At 43.6% G+C, this 22,301-nt stretch overlaps 1 protein-coding gene across 5 annotated transcripts in view; it reads left to right on the top strand.

Moving 5' to 3' along the window:
• The window catches only part of LOC311142381 (E3 ubiquitin-protein ligase RNF128-like), a 52,680-nt gene that overhangs the window by 9,676 nt on the left and 20,703 nt on the right, over window positions 1-22,301 (top strand). For 4 of the 5 annotated variants that reach the window (XM_084178030.1, XM_084178029.1, XM_084178031.1 and 1 more), the window contains exons 2-3: window positions 415-662; window positions 8,546-8,617. In XM_084178030.1, the coding sequence (XP_084034156.1) occupies window positions 415-662; window positions 8,546-8,617 (320 nt within the window). The remainder of the gene's footprint in view (window positions 1-414; window positions 663-8,545; window positions 8,618-22,301) is intronic. The other variant, XM_084178032.1, reaches the window with a different exon arrangement.

The raw sequence follows: 22,301 nt of genomic DNA, 5'->3' as shown, positions 1-22,301 counted from the left end.
ACCATCTATGAAGGAGTTTTAGTGCAGGTACAACCATCTACCACAAATAATATTGCGATATTGTCAAAATAATACGATATAACGTTTTTAAAAAATCATGATATGTAACTGTATTGATATTTTCCACCATCACTACCATGTAATGGATCCTTCTATTGTTCAAAACTGTGAAGATGCGTGCTCTCACAGAGAACAATACACATTTCGGCACTGTAATACTTTGCAATAGATATGTTTTCACATTAAAGAACACCATGTTCTTACATTGCTTGTTAAATATTTTTAATAGACTGACACATTAGGCCTAGATAGTGGAATTTCTTTGAGCACCTGAAGGTATATGTAAGGCCCAGCCTGTATGTGTCTGAGGAGAGTGTTTTGTTTCCTCATACTTTGTTTCCCCCCTGGTTACAGGAACAGGAGATATGGTTGCCATCACGATTAGTCACAGACGGGGCATGGAAATTGTTGAGCTGATCAGGCAAGGGATTCCAGTCTCGATGACCATTGAGGTGGGCAAGCAGCATGGTCCCTGGATGAGCCACTACTCTGTGTTCTTCATCTCCATCTCCTTCTTCGTGGTAACATCAGCCACTGTGGGCTACTTCATCTTCAACTCGGCTCGCCGCCTCAACAGTGTTCGTCTACAAAACCTCAAACAGGTCAGACTCCAGTCTGTGGAACAATGACAACAATTATTTACCCTCTGTAAACCAGAACTTGACAAACCAGTTTTACACATTCCCACAATGCTTGATTTGGACTGAAATAGGTGCCGGTACTCATTTTGTGTGCTGGTACTGTGGTACCTCCCGAGTGGTGCAGCGGTCTAAGGCACTGCATCTCAGTGCTAGAGGCGTCACTACAGACCCTGGTTCGATTCCAGGCTGTATCACAATCCATCCGTGATTGGGAGTCCCATACGGCAGCATACAATTGGCCCAGTGTCGTCCGGGTTTGGCCGGGGTAGGCCGTCATTGTAAATAAGAATTTGTTTTTAACTGACTTGCCTAGTTAAATAAAGGTTAAATAAAAATAAATATTTAGGTGCAGGAACTGCAGTAGTTTTAAGCTTATATTCTGTAATAGGTGCAGGAACTCGAGCAGTAGACAATTTGAGGTTCCGGTACTCAGCGCCAGTGAGCTCCTGCCCAAGTAAAGCACTGCATTCCCATGATTGTTTTCACCAGTCATGTTAATCTCTATTGAATTGCCTCTAGGAGACAGGGAAATATAGTTGGTTTTGTGATTGTTAGACAGGGAAGTTGACTGAACATGAGGTTACCGTCAGTTGTAAGTTTTAATGTCTAAACCTGAACAGTCATATTCAACAGACCTGTCCCAAGACTGCTAGCAAATACACAAATACTTGTTTGACAGTGACACCAGTCAGTGGTTTGTGCTGAATTAGAATGCTGCACCTACACTACCAGTCAAAAGTTTGGACACACCTAATCATTTCAAGGGTTTTTCTTTATTTTTACTATTTTTTACATTGTAGAATAATAGTGAAGACATCAAAACTATGAAATAACACATGGAATCATGTAGTAAACAAAAAAGTGTTCAAATCAAAATATATTTTATATTTGAGATTCTTCAAAGTAGCCACCCTTTGCCTTGATGACAGCTTTGCACACGCTTGCCATTCTCTCAACCAGCTTCACCTGGAATGCTGTTCCAATAGTCTTGAAGGAGTTCCCACATATGCTGAGCACTTGTTGGCTGCTTTTCCTTCACTCTATGGTCTGACTCATCCCAAAACATCTCAATTTGGTTGAGATCGGGGGATTGTGGAGCCCAGGTCATCTGATGCAGCACTCCATCACTCTCCTTCTTGGTAAAATAGCCCTTACACAGCCTGGAGGTGTGTTGGGTCATTGTCATGTTGAAAATCAAATGATAGTCCCACTAAGCCCAAACCAGATGGGATGGCGTATCGCTGCAGAATGCTGTGGTAGCCATGCTGGTTAAGTGTGCCTTGAATTCTAAATAAATCACAGACAGTGTCAGCAGCAAAGCACCCCCACACCATATCACCTCCTCCTCCATGCTTTACGGTGGGAAATACACATGCAGAGATCATCCGTTCACCCACACCAAGTCTCACAAAGACACAGCGGTTGGAACCAAAAATCTCAAATTTGGACTCCAGACCAAAGGACACATTTCCACCGGTCTAATGTTCGTTGCTCGTGTTTCTTGGCCCTAGCAGGTCTCTTCTTATTGGTGTCCTTTAGTAGTGGTTTCTTTGCAGCAGTCCCCTCTGAACAGTTGATGTTGAGATGTGTCTGTTACTTGAACTCTGTGAAGCATTTATTTGGGCTGCAATTTCTGAGGCTGTTCACTCTAATGAACTTATCCTCTGCAGCAGAGGTAACTCTGGGTCTTCCATTCCTGTGGCGGTCCTCATGAGAGCCAGTTTCATCATAGCGCTTGATGGTTTTTGCGACATGAAGAAACTTTAAAAGTTCTTGAAATTTTCCGTATTGACTGTCTTAAAGTAATGATGGACTGTCGTTTCTCTTTGCTTATTTGAGCTGTTCTTGCCATAATATGGACATGGTCTTTCACCAAATAGGGCTATCTTCTGTATACCCCCCCTACCTTGTCACAACACAACTAATGGCTCAAACGCATTAAGGAAAGAAATTCCACAAATTAACGTTTAAGAAGGCACACCTGTTAATTGAAATGCATTTCAGGTGACTACCTCAGAGAATGCCAAGAGTGTGCAAAGCTGTCAAGGCAAACGGTGGCTATTTGAAGAATCTTAAATATAAAATATATTTTGATTTGTTTAGCACTTTGTTTGGTTACTACATGATTCCATATTTGTTATTTCATAGTTTTGATGTCTTCACTATTATTCTACAATGTAGAAAATAGTAAAAATAAAGAAAAACCCTGGAATGAGTAGGTGTCCAAACTTTTGACTTGTACTATAAGTATTGAGACCCTTTGCTATGAGACTCGAAAGTGAGCTCAGGTGCATCCTGAGATGTTTCTACAACTTGATTTGGAGTCCACCTGTGGTAAATTCAATTGATTGGACATGATTTGGAAAGACAAATGCATGTCTATATCACGTCCCACAGTTGACAGTGCATGTCAGATCAAAAGCCAAGCCATGGTGTCGAAGGAATTGTCTGTAGAGCTCCGAGACAGGATTGTGTCGAGGCACAGATCTGGGAAAGGGTACCAAAAAATGTCTGCAGCATTGAAGGTCCCCAAGAACACAGTGGCCTCCATCATTCTTAAATGGAAGAAGTTTGTAACCACCAAGACTCTTCCTAGAGCTGGCCGCCCGGCCAAACTGAGCAATCGGGTAGAAGGACCTTGGTCAGGGAGGTGACCAAGAACCTGATGGTCACTTTGACAGAGCTCCAGAGTTCCTCTGTGGAGATGGGAGAACCTTCCAGAAGGACAACCATCTCTGCAGCACTCCACCAATCAGGCTTTTATGGTAGACTGGCCAGACGGAAGCCACTCCTCAGTAAAAGGCACATGACAGCCCGCTTGGAGTTTGCCAAAAGGCACCTAAAGACTCTCAGACCATGAGAAACAAGATTCTCTGGTCTGATAAAACCAAGATTGAACTCTTTGGCCTGAATGCCAAGCGTCACGTATGGAGGAACATGGTGGTGGCAGTATCATGCTGTGTGGATGTTTTACAGCGGCAGGGACTTTTAGGCTAGTCAGGATCGAGGGAAAGATAAACAGAGCAAAGTACAGAGAGATCCTTGATGAAATCCTGCTTTATAGCGCTAAGGACCTCAGACTGGGGTGAAGGTTCACCTTCCAACAGGACAATGACCCTAAGCACACAGCCAAGACAACGCAGGAGTGGCTTCGGGACAAGTCTCTGAATGTCCTTGAGTGGCCCAGCCAGAGCCCAGACTTGAACCCGGTCACACGCTCCCCATCTAACCAAGACCATTATTCCTCTTCCAACAAACTTTACAGTTGGCACTATGCATTCGGACAGGTAGCGTTCTCCTGGCATCTGCCAAACTTTTATTCATCCGTCAGACTGCCAGATGGTGAAGCGTGATTCATCACTCCAGAGAACTCATTTCCACTGCTCCAGAGTCCAATGGTGGCGAGCTTTACACCACTCCAGCCGACGCTTGGCATTGCGTATGGTGATCTTAGACTAACAGTTCTTGGGCTGACGTTGCTTCCAGAGGCAGTTTGGAACTCGTTAATGAGTGTTGCCAACAAGGACAGATAGTTTTTACGTGCTTCAGCTCTCTGCGGTTCCGTTCTGTGAGCTTGTGTGGCCTACCACTTCGCGGCTGAGCTGCTGTTGCTCCTAGACGTTTCCACTTCACAATAACATCACTTACAGTTGACCGGGGCAGCTCTAGCAGGGCAGAAATTTGACAAATTGAGTTGTTGGAAAGGTGGCATCCTATGACTGTGCCACGTTGAAAGTCTCTGAGCTCTTCAGTAAGGCCATTCTACTGCCAATGTTTGTTTTATGGCGATTACATGTCTGTGTGCTCAATTTTATATACCCGTCAGCAACGGGTGTGGCTGAAATAGCCGAATCCAATAATTTTAAGGGGTGTCCAGATACTTGTGTATATATAGTGTATGTTTCACAAGTTTGGACAGTACAGTGAATAGAGCACAGTAAGATTATAGTCCATTACAATACAGTAGTACAGTATATTGTATTGTACTGAACTCTACTCTACCCTACTCTGCTGTGCTGTATTGCACTGTGATGTCTAGACTTGTGAAACATGAGAATGACATTCATATACATAATTATGCATTTCTGTGTAGTACAGATCAGGGACCCATGATGAAATTCCATTACTGGGTGTTAATCCACTTCACTTACTGTAGTTAAATAACCAAAAGCTGATTATTTTTTATTTTTTTTAAACACAAAGTGTCATGTTATAGCTGACACCCCCATCTTTGAATCTGAATTAGGAGCATAAATGTACGTTTTTGGAAAACGTGGTCGCATAAAAACCTGAGGGAGATTTTACCCAAATTCCGTTACCAAAGTCTGCATCTGCACAGTTCTTCCACTAAATTAGTTTTTGTAAATTTTTCTGTGGACATTTTTAAAGTAGTCCTTGTGCATGGAGTTGTTAAACTTTGAAATCAATAGTAGTGGTGCATGGGTAAAATCACTGGGGAAGCCAAGCCAGGGAAAAGAAAGCCATATTGATAATTGCGTTGTTTGCTCTATATAACCTATTAGTTGATATGCCTTGCTGCCATGATACAGTGCCTTCAGAAAGTATTCATACCCTTGACTTGTTCTACATTTTGATGTTACAGCCTGAACTCAAAATGGATTAAGTAGATTTGTTTCTCTCACCCATCTACACACAATACCCCATAAGGACAAAGTGAAAACATGTTTTTAGAAATTGTAGCACTTAATAATAAAAAATAAAAAACATATCTCATGTACATAAGTATTCACACCCCTGAGTCAATACTTTTGTCAGTGATTTACAGCAGTGCGTTTTCCTGGGTAAGTCTCAAGACCTTTCCACACCTGAATTGTGAAACATTTGCCCATTATTCTTTTCAACATTCTTCAGGATTTGTCAAATTGGTTGTTGATCATTGCTAGACAACCATTTTCAGGTCTTGCCATACATTTTCAAGTAGATTTAAGTCAAAACATTAACTTGGCCACAGGAACATTTACTGTCTTCTTGGTAAGCAACTCCAGTGTAGATTTGGCCTTGTGTTTTAGGTTATTGTCCTGCTGAAATGTGAATTCATCTCCCAGTGTCTGGTGGAAAGTAGACTGAACCAGGTTTTCCTCTAGGATTTAGCCTGTACTTAGCTCCGTTCCATTTCTTTTTCATCCTGAAAAACTCCCCAGTCCTTAACGATTACAAGCATACCCATAACATGATGCAACCACCACTATGCTTGAAAATATAGAGAGTGGTACTCAGTAATGTATTGTATTTGCCCCAAACATAACTTTTTGTTCTGAATACAACATGTTAATTGCTTTGCTACATTTACTGCAGTGTTACTTTAGTGCCTTGTTGCAAACAGGATGCATGTTTTGGAAAAAAATTATTCTGGACAGGCTTCCTTCTTTTCACTCTGTAGTTACTCCACAATACTAACCTAAATGACAATGTTGTTGATCCATCCTCAGTTTTCGCCTATCACAGCCATAAACTCGAACTGTTTTAAAGTAACCATTGGCCTCATGGTGAAATCCCTGAGCGGTTTCCTTCCTCTCCGGCAACTGAGTTAGGAAGGACTCCTGTATTTTGTAGTGACTGGGTGCATTGATACACTGTCCGAAGTGTAATTATTAACTTCACTATGCTGAAAGGGATATTCAATGTCTGCTTTTTTTTTTTTTTTTTTACCCATCTACCAATAGGTGACCTCCTTTGCGAAGCATTCGAAAACCTCCCTGGTCTTTGTGGTTGAATCATCTGTGTTTGAAATTCACTGCTCGACTGAGGGATCTTACATTTGTGTAGGGTACAGAGATGAGGTAGTCATAAAAAAATCATGTTCAACGGTAGTATTGCACACAGAGTGAGTCCATGAGTGAGCTTGCTCGCAAGCCTAACTAACATTCATGGGCAATGTTAGCTAGTTAACATTAGCCTTCTACATCTAGCTACATATTGAACTTCTATCCTCTCAGGCCAGGGGCACAACAATGTATGAATTAATGGTTGGATCAGAATCGGCGTTATAATCATTGGCCAGTACAGAGAATTAAGTAAAACCACAAGTCCAAATCCCTATCTCCATCCATGGCTGATTTAAGAAAGGGACGATTTTAGCTAGCTACCTAGCCACCGGAGGACAATGACACAACGAGATGCAGCAATTCAACTTTTTTTCTGATGTTCTGCTATAGATGTGATGTGATTGGTGTGAAGCCAAATCCAAACTGTCTTACCTTGACACTTTTTTTATTTATAATTTTTTTTGGGTGCGCCAGGACCATTCACAGTTGAGTTCACTCAGTTTAGCTCAACGCTGTGATTGGCTATTTATTTATAGATTTTTTCAAGGGAGGCCAAATCCTCGCTGATTTCCCTTGCATTCAATGCTATGAGCGACAACAATGTCATACTCTTTTTAACCACACACTGTGAAAGAGGGGTGCTGTTTCGCTTGCGCAGATGCTTTCGCCGGTGAGACGCATTCGGCCTCCTGCGAAATGAAGGAAAACAATGAAAGATACATTATTTTATGTTTTTGTCTTGGATTTTTTTGGGTGGAAGCCTGGCTTCCTTTGGCATCCATGAGTACATGCCACTAGAAAGCAATGTTTTTTGTATGGCATACATATTAAAAGGGAAAAAAATTGTCAGGTCTATATGGTCAGGTCTATATGGTGAAGTGTTTACTATGGGCAGAATGCTCAGCTCCACTCAAAAGGGAGCATTTCTGTAAAACCTTCTGCTGCGCAAACAAGATTGCATCACATTTTCAGCTTCCAGGAATTGTGTACAGATCTTTGCGACATGGGGCTGTGCATTATCATGCTGAAACATGAGGTGATGGCGGCGGATGAATGGAACGACAATGGGCCTCCAGGATCTCGTCACGGTATCTCTGTGCATTCAAATTGCCATCGTTAACATGATATTGTGTTCGTTGTCCGTAGCTTATGCCTGCCCATACCATAACCCACCGCTACGATGGGGCACTCTGTTCACAATGGGGCACCATCTGCCTGGTACAGTTGAAGCCGGGATTCATCCGTGAAGAGCACACTTCTCCAGCGTGCCAGTGGCCATTTGCCCACTGAAGTCTGTTACGACGCCGAACTGCAGTCAGGTCAAGACCCTGGTGAGAACGACGTGCACGCAGATGAGCTTCCCTGAGACGGTTTCTGACAGTTTGTGCAGAAATTCTTTGGTTGTGCAAACCCACAATTGAATCAGCTGTCCAGGTGGCTGGTCTCAGACGATCCCGCAGGTGAAGAAGCCTCTCTGGCAAGAGTTCTGGTGGACATTCCTGCAGTCAGCATGCCAATTGCACGTAATCTGATGTTTTTCCGTCCTATATACAAGCTGATGTAATGTTTCCAATACATGGTTTTAGAGGAGCGGCTTAATGACACACAGTAGAACTGCTTTAATGAACACTTTCCTCCCAGATGTTCAAACGGAATAAAAGGTCTCTAACATGACCTCATCGCTTACCGTTCTCCTGCTCACTCCTACTTCAATCATGTATGGTCACATTACAGGAAATTAGAAAAAAATAATTGTTGGTGCAAAATGTTGGCTATGTTGGTGTTGCATTTTAGACATTAAATAGTGATTTTATTTATTTTTTGTTAGTTGTCTGTTGCTTAACCTAACGTAGCAGGCGTAAAAGAAACGGCTGAGCGGAGTCCCCACATCCGGTTTTCAGGAACACAGTGTCTTCAACCTACCTTTCATTTCCCCTGAAAACCAGATGTTTCCGGTTGTCAGAGGAAGCAGATGTAATGTAATGTAATGTAATGTAATTTAAACAGCAGCCTGGTCACGTTCTAATACTGAACATGTTCTTTAATCTACTCCAACAGAAACAGCTCAAGGCAGAGGCCAAGAAAGCTATTGGTCAGCTGCAAGTCCGGACCGTGAAACAGGGAGATGAGGTAAACATGTTCAAGCACAGTTCAGATGTGTTTATGGTTATTATGCATCACTTTTAGGATCATATGCAAAATATGGGTGTTTCAAACTGGGAACACATGGCATATACAAGTTCTACTGTGTGTTTTATAGTTCTTTGTGACTATAATTTCATATTTAGTTTGTATTCACCTCTGGGCTGCGCCTCCAAAAGAAAAAACATTTTAAAGGTACATAAATACAAAGTATTGATCATTATGATCATATTACAGAACATTTAGTATGTAAAGGAAAATAAACAAGAAGTGAGCCTCTACTCTCAACATCCCATTCCCCCAACCCCACCCATCCAACATTTCCTCATCCAACCTCCCTTCGAGGCACAGATCTGGGGAAGGGTACCAAAAAGTTTCTGCCGCTTTGAAGGTCCCCAAGAACACCGTGGCCTCCATCATTCTTAAATGGAAGAAGTTTGGAATCACCAAGACTCTTCCTAGAGCTGGCAGCCCGGCCAAACTGAGCAATCTGGGGAGAAGGGCCTTGGTCAGGGAGGTGACCAAGAACCCGATGGTCACTCTGACAGAGCTTTAGAGTTCCTCTGTGGAGATGGGAGAACCTTCCAGAAGGACAACCATCTCTGCAGCAGTCCACCAATCAGGCCTTTATGGTAGAGTGGCCAGACGGAAGCCACTCCTCAGTAAAAGGGACATGACAACCCGCTTGGAGCACCTAAAGACTCTCAGACCATGAGAAACAAGATTCTCTGGTCTGATGAAACCAAGATTGAACTTTTTTGGCCTGAATGCCAAGCGTCACGTCTGGAGGAAACCTGGCACCATCCCTACGGTGAAGCATGGTGGTGGCAGCATCATGCTGTGGGGATGTTTTTCAGCGGCAGGGACTGGGAGACTAGTCAGGAATGAGGCAAAGATGAACAGAGCAAACTACAGAGAGATCCTTGATGAAAACCTGCTCCAGAGCGCTCAGGACCTCAGACTGGGGCGAATGTTCACCTTTCAAGAGGACAACGACCCTAAGCACACAGCCAAGACAATTAAATGCTTTTGTTCCTAGCTCCAACAGTGCAGTAGTATTTAACAATTCACAACAATACACACATCTGAAAGTAAAATAATGGAATTAAGAAATATATAATTATTAGGACGAGCAATGTCGGAGTGGCATTGACTAAAATACAGTAGAATAGTATAGTACAGTATATACATATGAAATGAGTAAATCAGTATGTAAACATTATTAAAGTGACTAGTGTTCCATTATTAAAGTGACCAGTGATTCCATGTCTATGTATATGGGGCAGCAGCCTCTAAGGTGCAGGGTTGAGTAACGTGATGGTAGCCGGCTAGTGATGGCTATTTAACAGTCTGATGGCCTTGAGATAGAAGTGTGAGAACAGATGCTGGGAGACGAGAAGAAGGTACAGGGAGTAAACATTTAATATAAACAAAGACATGGAACAAAACACAGACAGCGTCTGGACAGGGGAAACGTAACAACGTCAATGCTGACACGGGGATCAAACAGAGGAACAGAAATAGGGGAGGTAATTAACAAAGGGAAGGAGTCCAGGTGAGTCCAATGAGCGCTGATGCGTGTAACGATGGTGACAGGTGTGCGTAATGATGGGCAGCCTGGCGCCCTCGAGCGCCAGGGAGGGGGAGGGGGAGCGGGAGCAGGCGTGACAAGAAGCTGTTTTTCAGTCTCTCGGTCCCAGCTTTGATGCACCTGTACTGACCTCACCTTCTGGATGGTAGCGTGGGTGAACAGGCCATGGCTCAGGTGGTTGATGTCCTGGATGATCTTTTTGGCCTTCCTGTGACATCGGGTGCTGTAGGTGTCCTGGAGGGCAGGCAGTGTGTCCTAGGTGACGCGTTGGGAAGACCGCACCACCCTCTAGAGAGTCCTGCAGTTGCAGGCGGTGCAGTTGGTGTACCAGGTGGTGATACAGACCAACAGGATGCTCTCAATTGTGCATCTGTAAAAGTTTGAGGGTCTTAGGGGCCAAGCCACATTTTTTCAGCCTCCTGTGGTTGAAGTGGTGCTGTTGCGCCGCCTTCACCACACTGTCTGTGTGGGTGGACCATTTCAGATTGTCAGTGATGTGTAAGCTTTCCACCTTACCTTCTCCACTGCGGTCCCGTTGATGTGGATAGAGACGTGCTCCCTCTGCTGTTTCCTTTAGTCCACGATCATCTCCTTCATTTTGTTGACATTGAGGGAGAAGTTATTTTCCTGGCACCACTCCGCCAGGGCCCTCACCTCCTCCCTGTATGCTGTCTGGTCATTGTTGGGAATCAGGCCTACTACTGTTGTGTCGTCTGCAAACTTGATGATTGAGTTGGAGGCGTGCGTGGCCAAGCAGTCATGGGTGAAAAGGGAGTACAGGAGGGGGCTGAGCACGCACCCTTGTGGGGCCCCAGTGTTGAGGATCAGCGAAGTGGAGGTGTTTCCTACCTTCACCACCTGGGGGCGGCCCGTCAGAAAGTCCAGGACCCAGTTGCACAGGGCGGGATTCAGACCCAGGGCCCCAAGCTTAATGATGAGGGTACTATGGTGTTGAAGGCTGAGCTATAGTCAATGAACAGCGTTCTTGCATAGGTATTCCTCTTGTCCAGATGGGATAGGGCAGTGTGCAGTGCGATGGCGATTGCATCGTCTGTGGATCTATTGGGGCGGTATTCAAATTGAAGTGGGTTTAGGGTGTGAGGTAAGATAGAGGTGACATGATCCTTAACTAGCCTCTCAAAGCACTTCATGATGGCAGAAGTGAATGCTACGGGGCGATAGTCATTTAGTTCAGTTACCTATGCTTACTTGGGTACAGGAACAATGGTGGATGTCTTGAAGCAAGTGGGGACAGCAGACTGAGCTCTATATGGACAATTCCTTCGACCTCATTGCTTGGTTTTTGCTCTGACATGCACTGTCAACTTTGGGACCTTTTATATAGACAGGTGTGTGCCTTTCCAAATCATTTACAATCAATTGAATTTACCATAGGTTGACTCCAATCAAGTTTGTAGAAACATCTCAAGGAAGATCAATGGCAATATACAGTGGGGAAAAAAAGTATTTAGTCAGCCACCAATTGTGCAAGTTCTCCCACTTAAAAAGATGAGAGAGACCTGTAATTTTCATCATAGGTACACGTCAACTATGACAGACAAATTGAGAATTTTTTTTCCTGAAAATCACATTGTAGGATTTTTTATGAATTTATTTGCAAATTATGGTGGAAAATAAGTACTTGGTCACCTACAAACAAGCAAGATTTCTGGCTCTCACAGACCTGTAACTTCTTCTTTAAGAGGCTCCTCTGTCCTCCACTCGTTACCTGTATTAATGGCACCTGTTTGAACTTGTTATCAGTATAAAAGACACCTGTCCACAACCACAAACAGTCACACTCCAAACTCCACTATGGCCAAGACCAAAGAGCTGTCAAAGGACACCAGAAACAAAATTGTAGACCTGCACCAGGCTGGGAAGACTGAATCTGCAATAGGTAAGCAGCTTGGTTTTAAGAAATCAACTGTGGGAGCAATTATTAGGAAATGGAAGACATACAAGACCACTGATAATCTCCCTCGATCTGGGGCTCCACACAAGATCTCACCCCGGGGGGTCAAAATGATCACAAGAACGGTGAGCAAAAATCCCAGAACCACACGGGGGGACCTAGTGAATGACCTGCAGAGAGCTGGGACCAAAGTAACAAAGCCTACCATCAGTAACACACTACGCCGCCAGGGACTCAAATCCTGCAGTGCCAGACGTGTCCCCCTGCTTAAGCCAGTACATGTCCAGGCCCGTCTGAAGTTTGCTAGAGTGCATTTGGATGATCCAGAAGAGGATTGGGAGAATGTCATATGGTCAGATGAAACCAAAATATAACTTTTTGGTAAAAACTCAACTCGTCGTGTTTGGAGGACAAAGAATGCTGAGTTGCATCCAAAGAACACCATACCTACTGTGAAGCATGGGGGTGGAAACATCATGCTTTGGGGCTGTTTTTCTGCAAAGGGACCAGGACGACTGATCCGTGTAAAGGAAAGAATGAATGGGGCCATGTATCGTGAGATTTTGAGTGAAAACCTCCTTCCATCAGCAAGGGCATTGAAGATGAAACGTGACTGGGTCTTTCAGCATGACAATGATCCCAAACACACCGCCCGGGCAACAAAGGAGTGGCTTCGTAAGAAGCATTTCAAGGTCCTGGAGTGGCCTAGCCAGTCTCCAGATCTCAACCCCATAGAAAATCTTTGGAGGGAGTTGAAAGTCCGTGTTGCCCAGCGACAGCCCCAAAACATCACTGCTCTAGAGGAGATCTGCATGGAGGAATGGGCCAAAATACCAGCAACAGTGTGTGAAAACCTTGTGAAGACTTACAGAAAACATTTGACCTGTGTCATTGCCAACAAAGGGTATATAACAAAGTATTGAGAAACTTTTGTTATTGACCAAATACTTATTTTCCACCATAATTTGCAAATACATTCATTACAAATCCTACAATGTGATTTCCGGGATTTTTTTTTCTCATTTTGTCTGTCATAGTTGACGTGTACCTATGATGAAAATTACAGGCCTCTCTCATCTTTTTAAGTGGGAGAACTTGCACAATTGGTGGCTGACTAAATACTTTTTTCCCCCACTGTATATTCTCTTGGCATTCTCTCAACCAGCTTCACCTGGAATGCTTTTCCAACAGTCTTGAAGGAGTTCCCACATATGCTGAGCACTTGTTGGCTGCTTTTCCTTCACTCTGCGGTCCAACTCATCCCAAACCATCTCAATTGGGTTGAGGTTGGGTGATTGTGGAGGCCAGGTGATCTGATGCAGCACTCCATCACTCTCCTTCTTGGTCAGCCCTTACACAACCTGGAGGTGTGTTGGGTCATTGTCCTGTTGAAAAACAAATGATTGTCCCACTAAGCCCAAACCAGATGGGATGGCGTATCGCTCCAGAATGCTGTGGTAGAGATGCTGGTTAAGTGTGCCTTGAATTCTAAATAAATCACTGACAGTGTCACCAGTAAAGCACCCCCACACCATCACACCTCCTCCTCCATACTTCACGGTGAGAACCACACATGCAGAGATCATCCGTTCACCTACTCTGCGTCTCACAAAGACATGGCGGTTGGAACCAAAAATCTCAGATTTGGACTCATCAGACTAAAGGACAGATTTCCACCGGTCTAATGTCCATTGCTCGTGTTTCTTGGCCCAAGCAAGTGTCCACTTATTGGTGTCCTTTTAGTAGTGGTTTCTTAGCAGTAATTCAACCATGAAGGCCTGATTCACGCAGTCTCCTCTGAACAGTTGATGTTGAGATGTCTGTTACTTTAACTCTGTGAGGCATTTATTTGGGCTGCAATCTGAGGTGCAGTTAACACTAATGAACTTATCCTCTTCAGCAGAGGTAACTCTGGGTCTTCCTTTCCTATGGCGGTCTTCATGAGAGCCAGATTCATCGTAGCGCTTGATGGTTTTTGCGACTGCACTTGAAGAAACGTTCAAAGTTCTTGAAATTTTCCGTATTGACTGACCTTCATGTCTTAAAGTAATGATGGACTGTCATTTCTCTTTACTTATTTGAGCTGTTCTTGCCATAATATGGACTTGGTCTTTTACCAAATAGGGCTATCTTCTGTATACCACCCCTACCTTGTCACAACACAACTGATTGGCTCAAACGCATTAAGAAGGAAAGAAATTCCACAAATTAACTTTTAAGAAGGCACACCTGTTAATTGAAATGCATTCCAGGTGACTACCTCGTGAAGCTGGTTGAGAGAATGCCAAGAGTGTGCAAAGCTGTCATCAAGACAAAGGGTGGCTACTTTGAAGAATCTGAAATATAACATATATTTTGATTTGTTTAACACTTTTTTGTTTGCTACATGATTCCATATGTGTTATTTCATAGTTTGGATGTCTTCACTATTATTCTACAATGTCGAAAATAGTAAAACATAAATAAAAACACTTGAATGAGTAGGTGTGTCCAATCTTTTGACTGGTACTGTATATATATATATATATATATATATATATATATATATATATATATATATATATATATATATATATATATATATATATATATATATATATATATATATATATATGTATGTATGTATGTATGTGTGTGTGTGTGTGTGCAACATGTAAAGTGTTGGTTTCATGAGGTGAAATAAAAGATCCCAGACATTTTCCATATGCACAAAAAGCTTATTTCTCTCAAATTCTGTGCACAAATTTGTTTACATCCCTGTTAGTGAGCATTTCTCCTTTGCCAAGATAATCCATCCACCTGACGTGCGGCATATCAAGAAGCTGATTAAAAAGCATGATCATTAAACAGGTGCACCTCGGGCTGGGGACAATAACAGGCCACTAAAATGTGCAGTTTTGTCACAAAACACAAAGCCACAGATCTTTCAAGTTTTGAGGGAGTGTGCAATTGGCATGCTGACTGCAGGAATGTCCACCAGAGCTGTTGCCAGAGAATGTTCATTTTATTGCACAATTGCATTTTATCGATGGCAATTTTAATGCACAGAGATACCGTGACCAGATCCTGAGGCCCATTGTCGTGCCATTCATCCGCCGCCATCACCTCATCTTTCAGCATGATGATGCACAGCCCAATGTCGCAAGGATCTGTACACAATTCCTGGAAGCTGAAAGTGTCCCAGTTCTTCCATGGCCTGCATACTCACCAGACATGTCACCCATTGAGCAGGTTTGGGATGCTCTGGATTGACATGTACGACAGCGTGTTCCAGTTTTTGCCAATATCCAGCAACTTCACACAGCCATTTAATAGGAGTGGGACAACATTCCACAGGCTAAAATCAACAGCCTGATCAACTCTATGCAAAGAAGATGTGTCGCGCTGCATGAGGCAAATGGTGGTCACACCAAATACTGACTGGTTTCTGATCTACGCCCCTACTTTTCTTTTTTTAAGGTATAATTGAAATTGTTGCATGTTGCGTTTTTATATTTTTGTTGTGTGTGTGTGTATTCCATTATTCTTACTGTAAACTATTTGTGTGTTGACAGTTGTAGGGCAGGGCCTATGATGATTCCAAGATGGCGTAGCAGTGCGGTTGTGTATTCTGTAGTGTGCTCGTGTAAATAGCCATTTTTTTTGTCTTTTTCATATATATTTCTCAATCTCACTTTTCATCCTTCAACTAAATATACTTTCCTGCAACCCACCTCACCCAATGTGGAACGGATTCTATTATTTCTTATACCTTTTTATTTAGAACCGGCTGAAACTATTCCAGCTAGCCAGCTAACTAGCTACTTGCTATTAGCCACCGTTAGCGGTTTTCACCATTGTCCGTGGCCTGCACTACCTACCAGCCAGCTCTAGCCTGGACAATTATCGGCCAGTCTGCACAGCGCGCTATCGACCCAGAACATATCGGATTTTCTGCCGGAATCACTGAATCACTGGACCTTTAACACCGGATCATCGCAACTAGCTAGCTGCAACCGAATGGATGTTGTTGTTGGCTAATCACCACTGTCCCGAAGCTAGCACCAGTTAGCCTTGAGCTAGCCTCGAGCCAGGCCAATCTCCCGGCTATCTACCTCTCTGTCAACCGAACAGGACCTCCTAGTGTCAACACGGAGTCCCGCCAATCCATCACGACTGGTCTGCCGACGTAATCGCCTGATGTGGTTTCAACAGGCTTCCCGTTGCGACGACCACGAAGATCCACCTGCTAGCACCGGCCTGCTAGCACACTCAATCAACAGCCGTGCCTCCTGCTCGCCTGTGCCGTAGCAGCCATCAAACTTGCTCCCGGACTCACCTATTGCTGTTCACTGGACCTTATGATCACTCAGCTACACAGCTGATGCCTACTGGACTGTTCCTTTACACGGTACCCCATACTGTTTATCTGTTTAGCCTCAGCCCAAACTTTCGTCGCCATTACCAGTTGTTGTCTTAGCTCTCTCGAAAAACACCTGTGATTGCTTTATGCCTCTCTCCCATGTCAATATGCCTTGCCTATTGCTGTTGGTTCTTATTATACAATTTCACTGTAGAGCCCCCAGTCCCGCTCAACCTGCCTCAGATAGCTCCTTTGTCCCACCCCCCACACACGCGGAGACCGGCTCAATCGGTGCCTCCAGTGATGCTATCTCTTTCATTGTTACCCAACGCTTAGGTTTACCTCCACTGTACTCATATCCTTCCATATCCTTGTCTGTACATAATGCCCTGAATCTATTCTACAACGCCTGGAAATCTGCCCCTTTTTTTCTCTGTACCCAACGCACTAGAAAACCAGTTCTTAAAGCCTTTAGCCATATCCTTATTCTACTCCTCCTCTGTTCCTCTGGTGATGTAGAGGTTAACCCAGGCCCTGTAGCCCCCAGTACCACTCCTACTCCCCAGGCGCTATCATTTGTTGACTTCTGTAACCGTAAAAGCCTTGGTTTCTGGCATGTTAACATCAAAGCCTCCTCCCTAAGTTTGAGTTATTCACTGCATTAGCACACGCCACCAACCCTGATGTTCTAGCAATGTTTGAATCCTGGCTTAGGAAGGCCACCAAAAACTCTGAAATTTCCATCCCCAACTACAACATTTTCTGTCTAGATAGAACTGCCAAAGGGGGCGGAGTTGCAATCTACTGTAGAGCTAGTCTGCAGAGCTCTATCATACTATCCAGGTCTGTGCCCAAACAGTTTGAGCTTCTACTTCTAAAAATCCACCTTTCCAGAAATAAGTCTCTCACTGTTGCCACTTGCTACAGCCCCCCCTCAGCCCCCAGCTGTGCCCTGGACACCATATGTGAATTGATTGCCCTCCATCTATCCTCAGAGTTCGTACTGCTTGGTGGTGACCTAAACTGGGATATGCTTAACACCCTGGCCATCCTACAATCTAAACTAGATGCCCTCAATCTCACACAAATTATCAAGGAACCTACCAGGTACAACCCTAAATCTGTAAATATGGGCACCCTCAAAGATATCATCCTGACTAATTTACCCTCTGAATACACCTCCGCTGTCTTCAACCAGGATCTCAGCGATCACTGCCTCATTGCCTGCATCCGTAATGGGTCCGCAGTCAAATGACCAACCCTCATCACTGTCAAACACTCCCTAAAACACTTCAGCGAGCAGTCCTTTCTAATTGACCTGGCCCGGGTATCCTGGATGGATATTGACCTCATTCCGTCAGTAGAGGATGCCTGGTTGTTCTTTAAAAGGGCTTTCCTCTCCATCTTAAATAAGCATGCCCCATTCAATAAATGTCCTAGTAAATTCCGAACTAAGAACAGATATAGCCCCTGGTTCACCCCAGACTTGACTGCCCTTGACCAGCACAAAAACATCCTGTGGCGTACTGCATCGAACAGCCCCCGCGATATGCAACTTTTCAGGGAAGTCAGGAACAAATATACACAATCAGTTAGGAAAGCAAAGGCTAGCTTTTTCAAACAGAAATTTGCATCCTGTAGCGCTAACTCCAAAAAGCTGCCCACTGCACTGAGGCTAGGAAACACTGTCACCACCGATACATCTACGATAATCGAATATTTCAACAAGCATTTTGCTACGGCTGGCCATGCTTTCCACCTGGCTACCCCTACCCCGGCTACCAGCTCTGCTCCCTCCGCTGCAACTTGCCCATGCCCCCCCCGCTTCTCCTTCACCCAAATTCAGATAGCTGATGTTTTGAAAGAGCTGCAAAATCTGGACCCCTACAAATCAGCTGGGCTAGACAATCTGGACCCTTTCTTTCTAAAATTAGCCGCCGAAATGGTAGCAACCCCTGTTACTAGCTTGTTCAACCTCTCTTTCGTATCATCTGATACCCCCAGAGATTGGAAAGCTGCCGCAGTCATCCCCCTCTGCAAAGGGGGTGACACTCTAGATCCAAACTGTTATAGACCTATATCCATCCTGCCATGCCTTTCGAAAGTATTTGAAAGCCAAGTTAACAGATCACCGACCATTTCGAATCCCACCGTACCTTCTCCGCTATGCAATCTGGTTTCCAAGCTGGTCATGGGTGCACCTCAGCCACGCTCAAGGTCCTAAACGATATTTATAACCGCAATCGATAAAAGACAGTACTGTGCAGCCATCTTCATCGACCTGGCCAAGGCTTTCGACTCTGTCAATCACCGCATTCTTATTGGCAGACTAAATAGCCTTGGTTTCACAAATGACTGCCTCGCCTGGTTCACCAACTACTTCTCAGTTAGAGTTCAATGTGTCAAATCGGAGGGCCTGTTGTCTGGACCTGTGGCATTCTCTATGGAGGTGCCACAGGTCTCAATTCTCGGGCCGACTCTATTCTCTGTGTGTATCAATGATGTCGCTCTTGTTGCTGGTGACTCTCAGACCCACCTCTACGCAGACGACACCATTTTGTATACATCTGGCCCTTCATTGGACACTGTGTTAACAAACCTTCAAACGAGCTTCAATGCCATACAACCCTCCTTCCGTAGTCTCCAACTGCTATTAAATGCTAGTAAAACTAAATGCAGGCTTTTCAATCGAACGCTGCTTGCACCCGCCCGCCCGACCAGAATCACTACTCTCGGCGGGTCTGACTTAGAATATGTGGACAACTACAAATACCTAGGTGTCTGGTTAGACCGTAAACTCTCCTTCCAGACTCACATGAAGCATCTCCAATCCAAAGTTAAATCTAGAATTGGCTTCCTATTTCGCAACAAAGCCTCCTTCACTCATGCTGCCAAACATGCCCTTGTAAAACTGACTATACTACCGATCCTTGACTTCGGCGATGTCATTTACAAAATAGCCTCCAACACTCTACTCAGAAAATTGGATGTAGTCTATCACAGTGCCATCCGTTTTGTCACCAAAGCCCCATATACTACCCACCATTGTGACCTGTACGCTCTCGTCGCTAAACCCACTGGCTCTAGGTAATCTATAAATCACTTCTAGGCAAATCCCCGCCTTATCTTAGCTCATTGGTCACCATAGCAACACCCACCCTTAGTTAGCGCTCCAGCAGGTATATCTCACTGGTCATCCCCAAAGCCAACACCTCCTTTGGCCGCCATTCCTTCCAGTTCTCTGCTGCTAATGACTGGAACGAACTGCAAAAATCTCTGAAGCTTGAGACTCTTATTTCCCTCACTAACTTTAAGCAGTTGGCAGAGCAGTTTACCGATCACTGCACCTGTACACAGCCCATCTGTAATTAGCCCACCCAACTACCTCATCCCAATATTGTTATTTATTTTGCTAATTTGCACCCCAGTATCTCTATTTGCACATCATCTTCTGCACATCAATCACTCCAGTGTTAATACTAAATTGTAATTATTTTGCACTATGGCCTATTTATTGCCTTACCTCCATAACTTACTACATTTGCACACACTGTATATAGATTTTCTATTGACTGTATGTTTTGTTTATCCCATGTGTAAATCTGTGTTGTTGTTGTTTTTATCGCACTGCTTTGTTTTATCTTGGCCAGGTCGCAGTTGTAAATGAGAACTTGTTCTCAACTGGCCTACCTGGTTAAATAAAGGCGAATACATTTTTTTTTTTAAATGTCTGCTAAATGAACAAGTTGATTTCATTGGCATGGCACAGCCATAGCCTTGGCTACTAAGCACAGATAAATAAAACTCAAAACATGCTATTCTTTTCTATTGAAATAAATTGTCTTATGTGTTTTATGACCTTCCTAAACTAAATATTAATGTATTTCTTTGTGATTGTGATTAACACTAGAAAGGCAGAGAGCATCATAATGATAAACTAATTTAAATGTTTAATTACTCTGCCATTTTTTAAGTCATGTCCCCCTCACCTTGATTATTCCCAAATAAGTTTTCCCAAAGTATTCTTACTCCTTGACTTATTCCACATTTTGTTGTTACAGCCTGAATTCAAAATTGATTAAATTGATTTCTCACCCATCTACAGTGGGGAAAAAAAGTATTTAGTCAGCCACCAATTGTGCAAGTTCTCCCACTTAAAAAGATGAGAGAGGCCTGTAATATTCATCATAGGTACACGTCAACTATGACAGACAAAATGAGAAAAAGAATTCCAGAAAATCACATTGTAGGATTTTTAATGAATTTATTTGCAAATTATGGTGGAAAATAAGTATTTGGTCAATAACAAAAGTTTCTCAATACTTTGTTATACAGTGGGGTAAAAAAAGTATTTAGTCAGCCACCAATTGTGCAAGTTCTCCCACTTAAAAAGATGAGAGAGGCCTGTAATATTCATCATAGGTACACGTCAACTATGACAGACAAAATGAGAAAAAGAATTCCAGAAAATCACATTGTAGGATTCTTAATGAATTTATTTGCAAATTATGGTGGAAAATAAGTATTTGGTCAATAACAAAAGTTTCTCAATACTTTGTTATATACCCTTTGTTGGCAATGACACAGGTCAAACGTTTTCTGTAAGTCTTCACAAGGTTTTCACACACTGTTGCTGGTATTTTGGCCCATTCCTCCATGCAGATCTCCTCTAGAGCAGTGATGTTTTGGGGCTGTCGCTGGGCAACACGGACTTTCAACTCCCTCCAAAGATTTTCTATGGGGTTGAGATCTGGAGACTGGCTAGGCCACTCCAGGACCTTGAAATGCTTCTTACGAAGCCACTCCTTCGTTGCCCGGGCGGTGTGTTTGGGATCATTGTCATGCTGAAAGACCCAGCCACGTTTCATCTTCAATGCCCTTGCTGATGGAAGGAGGTTTTCACTCAAAATCTCACGATACATGGCCCCATTCATTCTTTCCTTTACACGGATCAGTTGTCCTGGTCCCGTTGCAGAAAAACAGCCCCAAAGCATGATGTTTCCACCCCCATGCTTCACAGTAGGTATGGTGTTCTTTGGATGCAACTCAGCATTCTTTGTCCTCCAAACACGCGAGTTGAGTTTTTACCAAAAAGTTATATTTTGGTTTCATCTGACCATATGACATTCTCCCAATCCTCTTCTGGATCATCCAAATGCACTCTAGCAAACTTCAGACGGGCCTGGACATGTACTGGCTTAAGCAGGGGGACACGTCTGGCACTGCAGGATTTGAGTCCCTGGCGGCGTAGTGTGTTACTGATGGTAGGCTTTGTTACTTTGGTCCCAGCTCTCTGCAGGTCATTCACTAGGTCCCCCCGTGTGGTTCTGGGATTTTTGCTCACCGTTCTTGTGATCATTTTGACCCCACGGGGTGAGATCTTGCGTGGAGCCCCAGATCGAGGGAGATTATCAGTGGTCTTGTATGTCTTCCATTTCCTAATAATTGCTCCCACAGTTGATTTCTTCAAACCAAGCTGCTTACCTATTGCAGATTCAGTCTTCCCAGCCTGGTGCAGGTCTACAATTTTGTTTCTGGTGTCCTTTGACAGCTCTTTGGTCTTGGCCATAGTGGAGTTTGGAGTGTGACTGTTTGAGGTTGTGGACAGGTGTCTTTTATACTGATAACAAGTTCAAACAGGTGCCATTAATACAGGTAACGAGTGGAGGACAGAGGAGCCTCTTAAAGAAGTTGTTACAGGTCTGTGAGAGCCAGAAATCTTGCTTGTTTGTAGGTGACCAAATACTTATTTTCCACCATAATTTGCTAATAAATTCATTAAAAATCCTACAATGTGATTTTCTGGAAAAAAATGCTCAATTTG

Source organism: Coregonus lavaretus (assembly GCF_964263955.1).
Source record: "Coregonus lavaretus genome assembly, chromosome: 15".
NCBI classification, from domain to species: Eukaryota; Metazoa; Chordata; class Actinopteri; order Salmoniformes; family Salmonidae; genus Coregonus; species Coregonus lavaretus.
This window is presented reverse-complemented; position numbering and strand designations above follow the sequence as displayed.